This window comes from Schistocerca gregaria, chromosome 5 (assembly GCF_023897955.1).
Source record: "Schistocerca gregaria isolate iqSchGreg1 chromosome 5, iqSchGreg1.2, whole genome shotgun sequence".
Lineage (NCBI taxonomy): Eukaryota > Metazoa > Arthropoda > Insecta > Orthoptera > Acrididae > Schistocerca > Schistocerca gregaria.
Window position 1 is genome coordinate 572,078,822 of NC_064924.1, and position 19,764 is coordinate 572,098,585.

At 39.5% G+C, this 19,764-nt stretch overlaps 1 protein-coding gene across 1 annotated transcript in view; it reads left to right on the top strand.

The window, feature by feature from the left end:
* Positions 1 to 14,195: 14,195 nt before the first annotated feature.
* LOC126272171 (GPI ethanolamine phosphate transferase 1) overlaps positions 14,196 to 19,764 on the top strand; it is a 292,386-nt gene continuing 286,817 nt past the window's right edge. The window contains exon 1 of the mRNA XM_049974812.1: positions 14,196 to 14,799. Within this exon, the coding sequence (XP_049830769.1) occupies positions 14,588 to 14,799 (212 nt within the window). The 5' untranslated portion in view covers positions 14,196 to 14,587. The remainder of the gene's footprint in view (positions 14,800 to 19,764) is intronic.

The following is a 19,764-nucleotide window of genomic DNA, read 5'->3' on the forward strand; positions in this document are numbered from 1 at the left end:
AGAGTGTTCCGTATGTAACTGTTTTATTAGTATAATTCATGGTGGACGTTCCGACATAGTTGATACATCAGGTCAAAGAAACACATTAACAGATACAGTGCACCGAGCTGCAGTAAAACTCTACAAAATTATTTTCTGAAACATCAGTCAAGTGAAGAGACGAAAGTTTGAGCAGCCGAGCTTACACTAGCCTACCACACGGTAAAACATCACCATACTTATAGATCTAGTGATTGTACTAATAAGCTTAACAGCATTATGTTTGCTGATTCTTCCATTGCAAAAAAGTTTAGTTTAGCAAGAACTAAAGTGTCAGCCAAAAAGACAAGGCAAATGCAACGTATTTACCAAATTAAAGGCAACATTGCATGAAAACATTGAAGGCATAGGGTACCCTACACATGTTTTACACAATAGCGTGCAGACGTCTGCTGACAGTTTAAGCTGTGATATTGAAACTATCGTCATGAAGGTATACTCACACTCTTACATATATACTTGTAGAACAGAGAGCCTTAAGGAGTTCTGTGATTATGTGGGAACTGAATATATGAATGTAATGTGTCACTCGACAACTCGCTGGTTATCACTGTTTCCAGCAGTTGAAAGAGTAATCCGCCTGTTTGAACCGTTGAAAGATTTTTTCCTAAATGAAGAGAAAGCCCCGAAAACATTGGTTCAGTTTTTCAGTAACCCTTTAAGTGAATCCTACTTATGGTTCATTCACAGTCAGTTTAACACTTTGCAGCATGGGATAAAGGAAATTGAGGGAAGCACGAAAAGTGTAATAGAGGTAAATGATGTTTTGAAAAATACTCTGGAAACTGTTACTAAGAGGAGAGAACAGCAGTTCATTTCTCTTAATGCTAAATCTGTCCTTAAAAGAGCAGAAGTATCAGAAGCAGCGGAAAAGAGTTTTAGAGAAGAAGTTAACAAGTATTATGAAACTTGTGTAGAAGATCTCAGCAAGTGGAGCGCTTCGTATTTACCCTCATCGCCGGTGTTTGATTGGATGTTACTGAAGAGAGTGCCAAAATGGGAAAGTGTTGAAGAGACAGTTTCTTATTTGAAGAGTAAAGAGATTGAAATCGATGATTCCCTTCTCTTTGATCAGTTCGGCGTACTGACAAATTTTGTCGAAGAAAGTTTTCACAAGTGGAATGATGAAAAAAACACCATTGGAATGTCATAAGTGGGTGAGTTTTCTTAAAAGCTGTGACTGTCTTCATCTTTACTCTGAGTTGGTATTAATTGCAAGGTATTTATTTGCAATCCCAGCCCATAATGCCAATGTGGAAAGAATATTTTCGTTCATGAATATCCAGTGGACTGATGAAAGAAACAGAATGGAGATGGACTGTCTTGAAGCAATCCTGCAGATCCTGAACAACTACAAAATAGATTGTGCCTTGTTTTATCGCTGTGTCTCAAAGAACAGAGACATGATCAAGAAGGCTGGAGGCAGTGAAAAATACCCTTTTCTCCAAGGGCAATCAATTCCATCTACAATTGCTCAGTAATATTAAAGCTCATGTTTATATTAATTGATTAAAAGTTGAATGGCTGTAAAATTTTGTAAAATCGTAATACATTTCTTTATTACTGTATACGTTTATTAAATGTCATTAATTATACAAATAATCCAGATTATATCAATCTTTTGTACCCTCTTATTAGTTATAATAATCGGTTTAACAAAATGTATCAACAAAACATTAATATTTAAAATTAAGAAACCTGGGTACATGTGGAATGAGGTGTCCATTGGCACTCGGGTGAATGTGTCCCGGTTTTCACCGAAAATAATTTGGTCACCCTAAACTAGGGCCAAGAATTGTTAAGGTTTGCAGCGAAAAATAAGGGCCGCAAAGAATTTCCGTTTCGTGCATGTTAGATTATATGTTGATTCGTATGATATGTAGAAAACATACTGAATTATTCTTTAAACATGAGGTGATGTGTCTGTAGTCTCGAGGAAATGGAATGTATGAAAACCACTCCGCTATGAAAGCACGCGCCAGCGAAAGAACCGGGAAGAAATAGTTATAAATCGCACGTAACTAATAAACTGCTGACGCTGTCGGAACAAGATTCTTGACGAATGATAACACACAAAAAAGCAGAGTATTTTGCCATGATTATTGTGTGGAACTTTTAAATCCACTGCGATAATCAAGCAACTACAGATTTTTTTCAGTGCAATAATGTAATTGTTAAGGACCTTCCATATCGGGTGAAAAGAGAATTACTTGGGTTTTGTGACAATGTAAGTCAAGAAGTTGGGCGTTTATTTTATTCGGAGAATGGATTGTTTCATAAACTGTTGACCTGACTTGCCCTCAGTTACTAGTTTTAATAACACACTGTTTCATGATTGTGTTGCAATTTCAACGGCATTAGAATGTTAGTGAGATGAACAATTTTAAACGATCCTGTGTGTTGACAAAAGAAGCAGATTTTGACATGGCAACAAGAGATGTTACGTATTACTCAAAACAAGTCATAGGCCTTTGTGGATCCAACTACCTACTTGGTATGGCTGACAACTCGAGACGTGTCGTGTGGTGTAACATTTTCAATGGCTTCTTCTTTCAGCATTTTAGCCTCATTGAGCATATTCTCAGTCGCATTTAAAGTAGCGTGATACGGATGAAGGATGATTAAACTATGTCCTTTGCCGTCAGCTAGATTGTCAACCTGGTACCGTGGGGCGTTTTGCTCGTACAGCATTTCAAGCTCCATTAACTTCACCTTATACATGCTACATTCAACTTTATCCAGTCGAACATTTCTTTGTACCTGGAACCAAATATCCAGTTTCATCCAATGCGTAGTTGTAGCTTTATCCTTGAGAAAAGAGTGGTATGGTGCAATGTCCATTATTATTGTTGAATTTCGAGACATATTTGACAGCAGAACAGTATCTTCACAGCCAGTGAATGTGTTCCTGATATCCATTTTTATTGTGAATATAGTGTTCTCAGACGTACTGCACTGTTATCATAAACATAGCACCAACCCAAAACACTCATTCACAATACCTGACGACTACAGAACACGTCAACGCCAGAAGATATCACTTTACAACGAGAGCTAATGAAAACTGGTGCCTCTGATGCGCGACACCGCTTCGTACTGTTTACCCTCGGTGTGGCAACAGGGGCGCTTTACCAACCGAATTGCTGGAGGCGTGGTAGGGAAAGACGGCTCGCCTTAGCTGCTACCTGGGCGACGGCGTCTCGTCCCCACCGCTGAGCCAAACGTCAGAAGTCGCAGCTAATTTTAAACGCACTATAGTCTAACCTCTTCTGATGATTACATGCATCTTCCATTAACGTGTGCAGTAAAACGTTACGCTCACGTGGACGGCGCAGCTGCCCTATCAATTATTAAAGTAATCTCCACCCATCCAAACAACGCCCGAGCAAAGCCCAGTACTGCACCATAATCTATAAAACCGTAGAAGTCAACAAACATCGCTGCAATGGACGCATCAATCGTTTAAAGAAACTCCACACCTCCAAACTAAAGAGCAACGGCTAGAGTTGCACGATCGTTCATAAAACTATCGATGCTAGCAAACGTGGTTGATTTTAAGAGGCCTACATCCACTTTTGAAATATCAGAAAAAGCAGATCCAAATGTTTTTTTTAAAGTATCTCAGTAGAAAAATATATGTTTTGTGTGGTCAGAGATAATTTAAAATACGAACAAGCGGAAACAGTTACCTATCTCTTCACAAATCTACCCAACTTTGTAACGTTAAGCTACTCTTGGCGCAATGATACCTACCGATGTGATGATCAAGTAAATCAGGTATCGAAACTAAATAAAATGAATCTGGCAAAGAAAATTAATTTTTTGTCATCAAAGCTATTTCTTTGTATTGAACTATTTTAGTACAGAATTTAGGAAAAGAAGCTTGGATTATCTACTCCCTAGAAATCTGAGTCTTCCCTAACCTCCGACAACAAACAGAACATCTGTAAAGGAGACAACATATAAGGCGCTGCTCTGACCTATTCTTGAGTAAGGCTCGAGTGTGGGGGTAACGCAACAGATCAGATTAACGGAAGACATCGAAAGAAGTCACATCCGGGCTATTAGGTTTGTTACAGGTAGATTCGAAAAACACGTAAGGTTACGGAGATGCTTCAGGAAGTCAAATTGGAATACGTGGAAGGAAGGTGACGTTCTTTTCGAGAAAAATTATTGGAAAAATTTAGAGAACTGGGATTTGAAGCTGGCTGCCGAATCGTTTTACTGCCGCCAACATACATCGCAGTGGGAGGGGGGAGAGGGGAAGGAAGGAGGCGGGGAGGCACGAAGATGAGACAGGAGAAATTAGGGCTTATACGGGGGTACGTATGTAGACAGTTGTTTTCCCCCTCTCTGTTTGCGAGTGAAGCAGGAAACGAAATGACTAGCAGTGGTATAGGGTGCCCTTCCAAATCGCCCTAAGTGGCTTGCGGAGGATCTATATCTGCGTGATTGCTACTCACATTAAAGTGCTTGGCAGAGGGTTCAATGAACCACCTTCAAGTTGCCTCTCTACCATTCCACTCTCCAACGACATGCAGCCAAAACTAGCTCTTAAATTTTCTCTGCGAGCTTGATTTATTTTATCGTGATGATCATTTCTCCTTACGTAGATGGGTGCCAACAGAATGTTTTCGCGATCGGAGTAGAAATCAAATGGTTCTAATGGCTCTGAGCACTATGGGACTTAACATGTAACGTCATCAGTTCCCTAGAACTGAGAACTACTTAAACCTAACTAATCTAAGGACATCACACACATCCATGCCCGAAGCAGGATCCGTAGCGGTTGAGCGGTTCCAGACTGAAGGACCTAGAACCGCTCGGCCACACCTGTCGGCTCGGAGTAGAAAGCTAATGACTTGAAATTTCACAAGAAGATCCTGTCGCAACGAAAAACGCTTTTGTTTTAATGATTCTCACTCCACTTCACGTATAATGTCTGTCGCACTATCTCCTCTACTTCGCGATAATACAATACGAGCTGCCCTTGTATGAGCTCTTCGATGTCGTCTGTCAGTCCCACCTGATGCGGATCCCACAGCACACAGCAATACTCAAGAATATGGCGGACAAGCGTGGTGTAAGCAATCTATTTAGCAGACCTGTTGCTGCTCCTAAGTGATCTGTCAATGAATCTCAGTCTTCTGTTTGCTCGACACACAACATTATCTATGAAATCGTTCCAGTTTAGGTTGTTTGTAATTGTAATCCCTAAGTACTTAGTCGAATTTACAGCGTTCAGATTTGCGTGACTTATCGTGTAGTCGAAATTTAGTGGATTTCTTTTAGTTCTCGTGTGAATAACTCCATACTTTTATAGAATGAAATTTTCACTCTAGAGCGGAGTGTGCGCTCATATGAAACTTCCTGGCAGATTAAAACTATGTGCCGGACTGAAACTCTAACTCGGGATCTTTGCCTTTCGCGGGCAAGTGCTCTACGGACTGAGCTACCTAAGCACGACTCACGTCCCGTCCTCACAGCCATAATTCCGCCAGTACCTCGTCTCCTACCTTCCAAACTTCGCAGAAGCTCTCCTGCGAACCTTGCAGAACTAGCACTCCTGGAAGAAATTATATAGCGAATACATGGCTTAGCCACAGCCTGGGGGATGTTTCTAGAATTAAATTTTCACTCTATCGTGGAGTGTGCGCTGATATGGAACTTCCTGGCAGATTAAAACTGTGTGCCAGACCGAGACTCGAACTCGGGACCTTTGCCTTTCAAGGCAAGTGCTCTACCGAGTTCGAGTCTCGGTCCGGCACACAGTTTTAATCTGCTGGGAAGTTTCACACTTTTCTTTATTCAGGGTCAATTTCCATTTTCCGCACCATACAGATATCTTATCCAATTCGTTTTGGTCCTCTGATGACTTTACAAGTCGGTAAATAACAGCACCATTTGCAAACAATCTAATAGGGTTACTCAGATTGTCTTCTATGTCGTTAATATAGATCAGGAACAACAGAGGCCCTATAACATATCTTTCGGGAATGACGGATATTACTTCTGTTTTACTCGATGACTTTCCATCTATTACTACGAACTGTGGCTTTCCTGACAGGAAATCAAGAAACCGGTCGTACAACTGAGGGGATATTCCATAGGCACACAGTTGCATTAGAAGACGCTTGTGAGGAATGGTATCTAAAGCCTTCTGGAAATTAAAAACAAAAAAAAACAATGTGGAATTAATTTGACATCCCCTGTCGATAGCATTGATTACTTCATGAGTATAAGGAGCTACTTGCGTTTCGCAAGAACGACATTTTCTGAATCCGTGCTCACTATGTGTCAATCAATCGTTTTCTTCTAGGTAATTCATAACATTCGAAGGCAGTATATATTCCAAAATCCTACTGCAAATCGACGTTAAAAATCCTACTGCAAATCGACATTAGTGATATGGGCCTGTAATTCAGCGTATTGTTCCTATTCCCCTTTTTGGGTGTTGGTGTGATTTGTGGGAGTTTTCCAGTCTTTAGGTACGCAGCTTTCTGTGAACGAGCGATTGTATCGGCATACTCTGAAAGGAACCTGAGTGGTATACAATCTGGACTGGAGGTCTTGCCTTTATTAAATGATTTGAGGTGCTTTGCTACATCGATCAGGCAACAATAATGGAGTGGATAACGACCACGTAGGCCTCTGTCCAAAAGAGACCACAAGGACACAATAATACTGAGGTGACCTAACTCAGGAAATATCGTGTCAGGCGCTCTTTTGCCTGAGTTAGTGTAGCATCTCGACGAGGCACGGACTCAAAAATTCATTGTAAGACCCATGCAGAAGTACTGAGTCATGCTCCCGCCACAGCCGTCCACAATTGTGAAACTGTTGATGCTGCATTACTTTGTCAACGAACGGACCTTTCAATTATGTCCAATAAATGTTCGATTGTATTCATTTCGGGCGATCTGGGTGGTCAAATCAAGTGTTCGAATGGTCCAGATGTTCTTCGTACCAGACGCTAACAATTGTGTATCAGTGAGATGCCGCATTGTCATCCATACAAATTCCATCGTTGTTTGGGAACAAGAGGTCCACGAATGGCTGCAGATGGTCTCCAACTTGCCGACCATAACCATTTCAGTCAGTGGTGGGTTCAGCTGTAACAGAGGGCCCAGCCCATTCCATGTAAACACAGCCCACACCATTATGGAGGCGCCAACAGTGTGCACAGTGTTTTGTTGACAACCTGGACGTATAGTTTCGTGGTGTCTGAGCCACAATCGAACCCTACCATCAGCTCTTACCAACTGAAATCTTGATTTATTTGAACACGATATTCGAGTCGTGTAGGACCCAGATACGGTCAGGAGCCCCGCAGAGGCGGTGCAGGCGATGTCGTGCTGTTAGCAAAGGCACTCGCGTCTGCTGCCACAGCCCATTAACGCCAAATTTCGCCGCGGTGTCCTAACTGATATGTTTGTCTAAGTCCCACATAAATTTCTGCAGTTATTTCGCGATGTGTTGCTTGTCTGTTAGTTCTGACAACTCTACGCAAACGCTGCTGCTCTCAGTTGTTAAGTGAAGGCTGTCGGCCAGTGCATTGTCCACAGTTAGAGGTAATGCCTGAAATCTGGTAATCTCGGCATACTCTTAACACTGTAGATTTTGTAATATTCTATTCGGTAACCATTTCCGGAATGGAATGGCCCATCACCTGAGTACAAATGAGAACTACACCAGTGCACTGCCCTTTTACACCTCGTGTGCGAGTTGTTACTGCCATCTGTGTATGGGCAGGTCGGTGCCAACAATTTCTGTTGCCTCAGTAGATTGCGGTCTGGTGACTGTTGTGGCCAGGTTAAGTGCGACATTTCATCCCCTTGTTCACAAAACCCGTCCTAGACAACGCGAGGGTAGTGGCAGTGCTTCGCTGGGCATACCTGGAAGAAGCTGGAGAATTTCCTGTCAGTGTAGTTTCCAGCTACAATTTTTTTTCATATTGTTAGGACTTAACGAACACGACAATGCTTGGCAGTTGCTAAATATGTGTAGGAATCTTCCCCCAGTGTCTCCATCCACCTCTCTATGTCCATCCCCACCTCTCACTCTCTCTGTCAATATTTCCTTCCATCTCTCTTTGATCTTGAGCCTTTTTTGACGTTATCGCAAATTCAGGTTCCTTAATAGTATTCTAATCATATGCCGATAATACATAAAAGTAAAACCGACTGCGAGGAAGAACACAATAGAGCAAATTGTCTTGTGACAATTTTTGGTTCAAAATATGCATAATAATAAAGTGTGTGAATCAACGTTGTCTAATGGTTTAACTGCCCTACTGTCGTAGTTACGACAGACCACGCGAAAAAAACCCGCGCTTTTGCAGAGGAAAGGACACCACAACATTTCTTTCTCGGAAGTTTCTGGTAAGTTCTATGGCACCAAACTGCTGAGGTCATCGGTCCCTAAGCTTACTCGCTACTTAATCTAACTTAAACTAACTTATGATAAGGACAAAACACACACACACACACACACACACACACACACACACACACACACATGCCCAAAGGAGGGCTCGAACCTCCGACGGGGGAAGCCGCACGAACCGTGACATGGCGCCCAAGACCTCACGGCTACCCCGCGCGGCTTTCTTTCTCACAGTCGGATCTAGCAGAGAACCCGTATATTATTGTTTAAAGAACTGTTGCAGTCAATGGCGGTTAGAATGTTTGTACGATTAATCTGAAGGAATATCAAAGAATTTGATCATAAACCTTTTTGAGGTAGTTACTGACAACGGTTTTTTACTTATAGTTTGTAGGTTCCATTGTTAGTTAAAGTGTTGTGCAAAGATTTGAAGTAAATCGGCGAAAAGCAATTCGAAAATAATTATTAATAATGATTCCCTTATAATTTGTATTACATAAACTTGTTATTATATTTATTTACTATATATGGCGCTCTTGTAGGCATGTTGTTAAAGTAAACTCTTTTATTAACGTATTCAAAGAAATGTTTTTTGTTAAATTATTAATCAACATCATATATGAGCATTATGATTAGTTTATCTGTTTTTTATTTCGAGTCACAGCACTCGCACTTTTATTCTTAGGTGTTTTTAGAATCTGTTTGGTCATGTGTCTTCCTGTGTAAACAATGCCTCCAGATTCAGAAATAAATGTAAACATTTGAAAACCAAACTCACCGCTTTTTGTCAGCACTGATCATTATTGAGAATAAATAAGTATTTTTTTTTCAACAAAATACAATTGGTTATGGGTCCCAGTTACGTGTGTAAAAAAGTGTGCAAAAAGTGACAGATACAGTTTTCTTCTGATTCTTATCTGAGAGTGTGTTTTTGGTTAACGAAATAGTGTAGGAATGGTTTGCAAGTACGCAGGCAAAAAACTTCCCTTTATCTGGACCCATGTTACGGAGTGAGGCTCAAAGTCGCCAAAGAGCTGAAAAATACGAAGTTTAAGACATCCAGAAGATGGCTGGACAGTTTCAAAGCTAAGCACAACATTGTGTGGAGCGAAGTGTGTGGGTAAGCTAAGCTTGTGCGGGAAATTGTAGCAAGAGAATGGAAGACAACACTGTCCAACTGAATTGTGAATTATGATCCGAAAGACGCGTTCAGTGCCGATGAAACGGAACTGTTTTATCGCGCGCTGCCTTCAAAATAGCTAGCAATTCGAGGTGAAAAGTAAACCGGCGGAAAAATGTCAAAGGAAAGGCTCACTGTACTGCTGTGTGGAAACATGTTAGGTGAAATGGAGAGGTCACTGGTGATTGGAAAGGCGGCAAAACCGCGTTGTCTCGAAAATATAGACATGAGTAAGCTTCCAGTGACATGGCGAAACAATAAAATGGCGTGGATGATGAGTGGTTTTATCGAAGGATGACTGGGCTCTTTCAATGTCAAACTGATAAAAGGAAAACGCCAAATTATGCTTTTCGTACGCAGTGCAACCTGCCACCCGAAAGTAGCGTTACCAAACATGAAATTGGCTTGTTTCCCTCCACGTTCAACCAACCCCACCACAACCCATGGACCAGGGGGTTATTTAACAGTGGGTAGTCATTATAGGCGATTACAAAGGCAATCTCATATTCTTGTTGAAGAAGCTGAAAGTGTGTTTACTCTAGCACGGTCAGTTTCTGTCCTGGATGTAGTAAATTGGATTGGCTTGGCAGTAATGGAAGTCAAACCCGAAACTGTTACCAAGTGCTTCAACGAAGCATGGTTGGGGGGGTCAAGAACAAAAAGCTTCCGTGGGCATCGAAGTTCAAGAAAATGCAGCAGTAATTGCTGAATTAATGACAATTCGAAACGTTTGATGTAGTGGAGATAATTACATCCGCAGTGTTGACTTTCTGTCAGCTCACTCCAGTTTCACTTCAGCAACAGATTTAAGGTGAATCCGCAGCGCAGAGGATGTTCAAGAAGAAACAAAGAAGAGGAGGAGCAAATATTGTGAACAGACACCATCCTGTCGCTGGGTGTGTTTCTTAACTCTTGCAAACAGAAACAAGACTGTCACCATGTTTTTTTTTCTAATTGTGCCTGTCTAATTACTGTGTGTTTTTAATCACCATCACCAAACCCTTGTTTTTATATTTTAACTTCCGCAACTTTTCGCCCTGTTACAGTTTGTTCTCTATTCATTATGTTTTTAAACTCTTCTGTAGGCCGTAGAGTGCCAACCCACCCGCGCACTCTGTTACTCTGTTTGTGTTTGTGTGTGTGTGGGGGGGGGGGGGGGGGGGGGGTGGCGGAAATACAATACAGCAAAAAAAAAAAAAAGAAGCACACACTACCAAAAACCGGCGAAATATTCATTTCCACAATAAGTCTATAATCTTCTCAAAATACCCTTCAAAAAGACTTAGAACTGCTTTGAACACATTTGAGTTCTGTCCACATAGCAGACTAGTTCTCATATCTTACGTGTGAGCCCACATCATCACCCTCTTGAGGTAATCTCTCTCGTGGCTCACTACTCGAATGATATTCGGATACTATTCGAATACTACTAAAATGCTAAAAGTACAAGCTAAGAATCGTTCTCTACGAACAAACAAACCACTCTAATTCTTTCTTTAACAATAAATGTGTTGTCATCCCTGCCACACGCTGCGATCTAGCAATCGGCTGGGCATTGCAAGCTCGCTGACTTGACAGGACGTAGCTTTTCTCGACCATCAAGTGTCACATATCGAACACGTTTTAACACAAAAAGCTATATTAACAACATAATACCTTCATTTTTCTAGCACATACAATTGGATAATAAGTTAAGGCGAAACAAAAAAGTGGTGCAACTTTTTCGGGCTAGAAACGGTTTGGCGCATTACAACCTGTCACTTCCATTAAAAAGCTGAATTACCTACACTGGTGAGAAAAGATATTGAGGGGAGAGGAAACGTTAGGCGTTCTGTGTTCTTTTCCTAATTGTAGTTTGAATTCCGCAGAAAGAGGGCGGCTTAGTAGCGGATAAAAACCGCACTTCAGCCAAAGGTCGCATTTAAAAGATATTTAAAATACATACAAAGGTGACGATAACAGAAGATTTTTGTAAAAACCACATTGGTGAAACTTACGGTTTGGGGGGGGGGGGGGGGCGGGGGAGTGACGGCTGCATGAAGTACTTCATAAATGAGAGTAATTAAAGATGACGGAGATGTTTCTTCGATGCACATGCTTAACGAACGGGAAGCGTGTTTCTTCTCAGATAGTGCGATGTTTGCAGGCAAGGCAGCGTTGGCACTCGCAATGTCAGATCACAGCTCTGTCTGTAAGTAAGAAAGAATTGTGCACCCACCCGCTCTGTCCACAGAACTGCACTCCCGACTCGGCGCTGCGGTCTGACGCCGAAATAACTCCCATTCCCGCCGCTGAGCGGCGTTGCTGGTAGCTCAGTATTATAACTCGGCACATCGGTCTGACGCCGAAATAAATCCATTTTCCGGCGCTGTGCGGCGCCACTTTTAGCTCAGTCTTACAACGCCGTATATAGAATTTAAAAACGGAGAAAGTGCAAATAATTGCTGAATGTAAGACAGGAAATCATAATTGCTATATATATTGCTAACTGCATTTACTATTACGAAAACATATACCGGTGCTGAAGAACCAGAAAAACATCTAAGGCATAGAGCCAACCGTGTTAGTAAAGCAATTTTTGCAAGGCACATGCGCCTCACTAATGATTCAATTACAATTAAGTATCCCCTGATATGCAACATAATGTATGCAAATATACCATCAAGTAATGTTATGAGAGTTAAGAACAACAACAACTTAATATATAAGAGATAAATTAAATGTAGGTCAATTTTTTGGCTTTAAGTTTGGAGTCGTTGTGATATTTCCAACGACGGTAGGGTGACGTCCCTGAAAATCGGGATTGTCCCGGTTTTGTTTCGGTACGCTCAAAAGTCCCGGAATTCAGTTTTTAAATACATTTCGTGAAGCTTTCTCAAATTTATGAGCCTTTGCTATATTAAAGGAAATACAACACAAGAAATTAATACACCTTAGCTTATTTGTCTAAAATCTCCATTGTCCCATACTAGTAATCACAGTATCAGTATTGATACACTCTGGCAATAATTTACTTTGGCCAACAAGTAGTAAGTTGTATTATTGTAACAGAGCTATGAAACCGTTCGATTGTCGCGCCACTTACTCACACACTCATTGTCAGAACAGTGTAGTAGAGATGGGCAAACTGAAACACATAACTGTTCCGAAACAAATGAAACAGTACAATGTAATGTTTCGATACGCTGTTTCGAAACAGTGAAACAGTTGGTGTTTTGTAATCTAATAAACCTACACATTTTATCATCTTGAATGTCTACTGTAAAGTATGTCCATATAAACACAAATGAGGTGCGAGAGCGCTAATCATATCGCAGAAAGTATGAAACTATCACTTAGGCGTATTGGCAGATTCGTATTTCCTGCAGCAAATGCGCTCCTTTCGTATCGTGTGACTTTCATACTTTTCAATTGGCTGAGGACAGCCATAGGTGAAGACAGAAGAACCACCACGAACGGAACTTGAGGTGGGAGCAAACTGCAAAAACTACGGATATGCTACTGGGATTCCCACATTCCGTTAGTATGGATAATATACCCATCCTGCTAATATCTATGCACACAAAGGGAATCATCGTGGATAATAGACACATTGACTATAGATTCACAAATAACGCCAAATAAATCGAATAAATAACATAATATAACAGAAAGAAAACTTGTCTTTCAAGGTGTTTCGAACAGTTGCTATAAATTCACAATGCTCCTCAGCCCTTCCCGTTCACCATTACACTATGAGCGATATGTCAAACAGAATGCTTGCAATTATACCTACATCAAATTTATGTGTATGTCTAATAAGTCACTCTACGCCTTTTTTTTATCCAAAATGTTGTAGGCTTACTTGCGTTTCTTAATATGATTACTGTAAATGAACAGAGAAGCGTACGTTATAAAAAAGTGTAATTTAACTGAATGATTTTCACATATTTATTATTTTGAATGTGAATAGTATGCGTTGTTTTATTGTTTGTTTAGTGTTTATAAAGCAGATGTTACGCCATTTCGGAATAGGACAGTCAACTAGTAACGAAGCTTTATTTTCGGATATCTTAAGCTTCATGCTATTCCTGTCAAAAAGATTTCGACACTCTTGAAAGTGTTTCATGAAGTGGTATGTTGTGTTTCAGACAGAGCGGAATGAAACATCACTGTTTCAATACAATTAGTCCGTTCCAAGTATAGGTGGACTGAAACAGCTTTATTTTGAAACAACGATACAGTTTCTGTGTCTGGCTCGAGATCGAATCTGGTCCGGTTATTCGAGACAGGGCCGGAATGAAACACCACTGTTTCGAAACAGTGAACCACAGCCGTTCCGAAACACTGAAACAGTTCCACGTATCGATACACTGTATCGAAACATAGAAACAGTGGCCAAGTCTACCGCATAGCATCTTCCCCATTTTGCTGCAAAAGAAATATTTCACAGAAAAGAACCACAGAGCTCCCGTGTCGTCTGCTCAACAAATCGCAAATCCTCAGCGATTGATACCTCTATTCAAAAAGCCCTCAAAATCGTTTATTCGTTTGTTTTATACAGAGCAGACAATGCAATGTCATAAAGGCACAAAATATAGTGGTACATCTCGTACATCTAGTGCAATTACACGTCTGGTTAGTACATTTAAATAAGCACCAGTAACATTTATTTCAAATTGTACATTTTTTAAAATATCAATAACTAATATTCAGATCTTCTATAGACAGTATGTTATAATAGAAATGGCTGGCATTATTTTGTTGGCGGCCCTTCACTGTTCACAGCTTCTAACATGCTGGATGCTGTAACATGTAATGTCTATGGATTGTTGTGATAATGTTCAAAGGCGTGTTGCTTTGGTGTGCAGTGTAAATAAATACTGGTTGTGGTGTGGATTGTCATGGTCACCATTTGAGACATGAATGCAGAGTGTCCAGTACTGCGGTTCGATATCTGCTTTGCAATAAATCAAGTAGTGTTACTGAGTGATTACCAAAACGATGAACGTAATACTTCAAGCTTTACTTGTTCACGTTGTGTTTCTTGCATCAATTTTTGACATTTATTTTAAATCGCCTATAGTGAGAGGAATTGAACCAAATGCTACTACACGCTATGCTCCAGCAAAGAGGCTGGTCCTTTTTGTCGCTGATGGTCTTCGATCAGAAGCTTTCTACAAGGCTTGTGAAAATCTTGATTCTCCTTTTCTAAAGTAAGTCTGAAACATTTTATTCGTAAATGTAAACGAGATAGAATTTTATTAATTTCTGTTGCTGAAAACCGGACGACTGGCAAACAGATATTTTTGCTAACTTTTTTGAACGGTCTATTTGAGTAATAATGTCATAACTGATTCTGGATGCTTGGTACCAACGATAAATATTTTTCGAACATTGAATGGTCCTTTTTTTTTATCTTTCATGGATTATGTGCATGGCGTCTTTCTAGGGTATGGAAGTGCAAGCTATTACATTAAAATAAAATATTTTCATAGACTATTACACAATGACTATTCACTTCAGTGATTTTAGTGCTTAATCTATGTTTATAGTGGGTGTCCATTACCTGCTTTAATTTATTGTTGTTTTGGTTGCATACAGATGCATAATTTTGCTCCTGTTTGTGCCATTGCAGGGATCATCATGGTTGTTGAAGATAACCCTTGTTCCTAGTATTATATTCTTGAAAGCTTTCATTGTTGGTTGTTCATCACCATAACATCAAAAGAAACTAAATCATTTTTAGGCTGTCATTAGAATTCTAGAGCAAATGTAAAGAATAAATTGCTGAATTGAAGCAAGAAATACTGTCTGATATAATATATGATTTTAGTCCATGTTGCTGTCAATGTGAATACAAAACAATCTTGAGCACTAGGTTCTGTGTAGTGCATATTGCCTTGTCCCCAAATTTTACTGTTACAGTCAAAATTACATTATATATTCAAGCCTATAACAGTTCATTAGTGTAAAATTCGAAAAGAAAACACTGTGGTTTGAAATTTGCAAAAAAAGACAGGGTTTATGTATCACAGTTTATCAATATTTCCTGCAGTGCTTTCGCAATTCCTTGTTGTACTGCATCAATTTAGTGCAACTTCTATTCATTTTATCATAGAAAGAAAAAGTTCTTTTATTTATTTAGTTGAAATAATTATTTAGTGAACTGTAATTTTTGTTTTTTATCCTATAGCTAGTTTATTAGATTATATACAGAACATGGACAGAAAAATTCTGTTGTCGTTTTTTCCTCTATTGTTCTGTCCCTCTCTGTCTTTCATTGTTAAGTTTAAATACCATTACAGTATTTGTTGTGACAGTCACAGCTTACCAAAGATCTTGGAGGAAGTCATTGTGTGACTGGAATATCATTTGAATATAATTTGACAAGACAACTGAGAGAAATTTTTCCAGTGCTCCATAAATTAACATATAATACCTTGTTGTTGTAATTTTGGCTGTATACTGCGCCCCTCCAAGCACCACCTAAAAAACCATTACTCTGTATTTCTCTTCCCAGCTAGACAGATTGTAGTTCCTAAATTTTTAGCATGTTATGCCTCTGATCAATGTTAAGGTATAGTAATGAATAGTATGGTTAACGTTTCCTTTTGATATTAAATACGAGGGTGTAACATATGTTTCTAAAGTGTAAATTGTTCTTGACGACACACTTAATAAGGGTGTAAATTAGTTGTCAGCCAGATATCAGTATGCCTAGGAAGCTAAAGAATTGTCTGATAATATGTGTAGCGTGCCATCTGTATTCAAAATTTCTGCTTGGTGACATTTCACTTCTTGGGTGAAACATTGCCCTAGAATACTACACATACAGCTGTCAATAAAAGTGTGTTGTGGGGTAACTCCTTATCAAAAATTAATCTGGTTGATCCTCATATGTGTTATTAACTGGGGAAAAGAATGGAAAAAACAGTCCATGTATGCAAGGGTGAGGTGGAAGTTTTGAGGGGGTGACATGTCAAAATAATCAATTGCCAATTCCATATTTTTTGATCTCACTAGCATGGTTGGTGATAGATCTCATTACATTTCATAATCAGGCTTAGGAGTTGGGGTCTGAGTGTGAAAGGGGTGGCTTGTGACAACAATTGGAAACAGGTGCTATTAGTGTTGAATCTACGATTTTTTTGGGTTACGATACTGATGGATGGTAGTCCCAGTGCCATTTAAGTGTTAATTTAATTACATAGAAACTTGTTGATTGCAGTGGAAACTTTTAGATGCATTTAACCTTGTCTTTATGTTCCCAGAAATCATTCATCTTTCAAAACTTAAACAGTCACACTCAAACCCCCATTTGCAATAGAGATTGGAGCCAGTTATAATCAGGTGCCATAGTTAGTTAGTTGCTCCAGAAACTACAGAGTTATGCTAGAACATACACCTATACATATATCAAATTTATTTGCCCAAAAATTTATTCAGGTTATTTCCTTGTGGGAAAGCTAAATGTTGCTAATCATAAAGTTTTGTGTCACGTTAGTATTAAAATATGTAAAAAATACTTTAATGTATATTGTTTTGTACTCTTGAAATCAGTGTCAAGTGGATGGCAGAACGTAACCTCATTATTATTGTATTATGTTTTAAGATTTCTTCACATTCTATTGTTTTGTAAAATGCAGGAAAAATGACCGCGTTAATTTCTTTGTGCAAACTGTAATTAGTGTGAAGTGTCCTTGCAGTCACTACAGAAGCAATACGTTTAGGACAGTAGTATGTGACTTACAAGTATATCTCTTCTCAAAACCATACCCAAAAATCTGAATAACTTCATCCTACTCCTGCCTTAGTATAAAGGAGTTCAGGTCTTACATATTTCAAAATTGAGTTGACTATGTTTGATGCAAGATCATTGACATTATTTTTGAGGGGAAATAATTCATGATTTTCAAGAAAATGTAACACACATTCTATTGTATTGTAAAATATTTTAAGGTCATGAATGTGTGCTAGCTCTGTCAACAAAGACATACATTTTGGATTCTTTGAATAGATGATAAATTTATTTCATCAAGCATTCAACTTCTAAATAAAACTCTGCTCCCGATTTCTCCATGCATTGCTTTCTATAGCTATACACATCTGTGTTGCCCCGACATGTTTCCTAATGAAATGTATCCATCTTCTATTAGTTCTCACCACAATATTTTCTGCTCTGTTGGACTGCAGCAAATAAAATCATTGGACCACCTACTAACCATCAATTTGCCTAACTACACGTCTGGCCTCAGATTAATTTGTTTGTCTCCCTGTCTCTCCTAGCGATTCCCGAAATATATTTCTTCACTCCTCACTGAGGAGCCTTTAGCTTTGTGTTTTGCGTTATGTTTCACTGCCATAAATCAAACCAGGCAATACACACTGATTATAAAATATTCGTTTGGCTCAAGTGAAGCTTAGTTTTGAAAATTATATTTATTTTATTGGACACACTCCTGACCAATTTAACTCCTTGGTTTATTTATTTTGCTGTCCATCTAGTCATTGTGGTAAAAGTTTGGGTACGGTGTCATCGGCTTTTGCGTTGCATGCTGCAGTTGATAGCTTTATGTAGCGATTAATGGGAATGTAAACACGAAGATGATTACACAAGGTAATGGAACCAATGAGGAAACGGAGTTATGTAAACATTCTCGTTGTGTGGCGAGTACAAAATTACATGGTGGTGTAATGCAATATATAGTGCAGAATGTTGCATATAAAATAGAATATTATGTCAAATTTAAACTGTAGTCTAGAAATCCTTCATAAGCACTATGTCTGAAATCAAAACATTTCAAAAATACGAAACGAAATTTTTGGACTAACAGTTGTGCTACACTACAGATCAGTCCATCACCACAGCCTGTTTTCCACCAGTCGCAACTAGACTGCAACATTTCAACCTGACCTATATCTCTGGCTGCACTACATATCAGTCAGTCACCATGATCAGTTATCTTACATTTGCATCTGTTGGCTTTATCAACTCACAACCAAACTATGACGCTTGAATTCAAAACAAGCTCCCAAGAAATCCTGTCATATTCTGAGAAACAGCAATACAATAACCAATAAGTAGTTTCATAATCCATTATAGTCAGGTCAGTAATAGTCAGTCTCACTCTTTCCATGTTGAAAGCAAAAGTGCCAATACTTCTGCTGAAACAAGTCACTAGATTCAGTGATTCTCATTGGCTATTGCATACTATCACCTGATTGGTTGTGACCAATGGAAGTGGATTGCCAACAGCAGTGTGTGGTGGAAGAGCCACCAAGATAGAAGTACACCTTTACAGCCATTGTCATCTTGTTCAAGATACAAAAACTCATCAGTTGGTTCTATGACTTCATTGTAATTTAACCCTATTTTGTTAACAGATTCTTCTGCTACTGCTTGGTAGAACAACTTCATGATAATAAATGAAAAGAGCAAAATTGTGAATGTCCTACACTATCAGTTTATACACCGAAGAGTCAAAAAGACTGGTATACTGCCTAATATCATGTAGGGCCCCAGCGAGGAAGCAAAAGTGCTGCAACAAGACTTGGCATGGACTCTACTAATGTCTGAAGTAGTGCTGGAGGGAACTGGTACCATGAATCCTGCAAAGCTGTCCATAAATCTGTAAGAGTACATGGGAGTGGAGATCTCTTCTGAACAGCATGTTGCAAGGCATCCCAGATATGCTTAGTAATGTTCATGTCTAGGGAGTTTGATGGTCAGCAGAAGTGTTTGAATTCAGAAGAGTGTTCTTGGAGCCACTCTGTAGCAATTCTGGGTGTTGTGTGATGTCACATTGTTCTGTGATGTCACATTATTCTGTTGGAATTGCCCAAGTGTCCAGTCTTCAACAGTCCAATGTCAGTGTTGATGGGCCCAGGCGAGGCATAAAGATTACCGTCGTGCGGTTATCAATGGTACACGAGTGGGCCTTTTGCTCTGAAAGTACATATCGATGATGTTTTGTTGAATGGTTCGCACGCTGACACTTGTTGATGGCCCATAATTGAAATCTGCAGCAATTTAAGGAAGGGTTGCACTTCTGTCACATTGAATGATTCTCGTTAGTCGTTGTTGGTTCCATTCTTGCAGGATCTTTTCCTGGCCTCAGTGAAGTCAAAAGATTTGATGTTTTACCAGATTCCCGATATTTACACTATAGCGCTTTGGG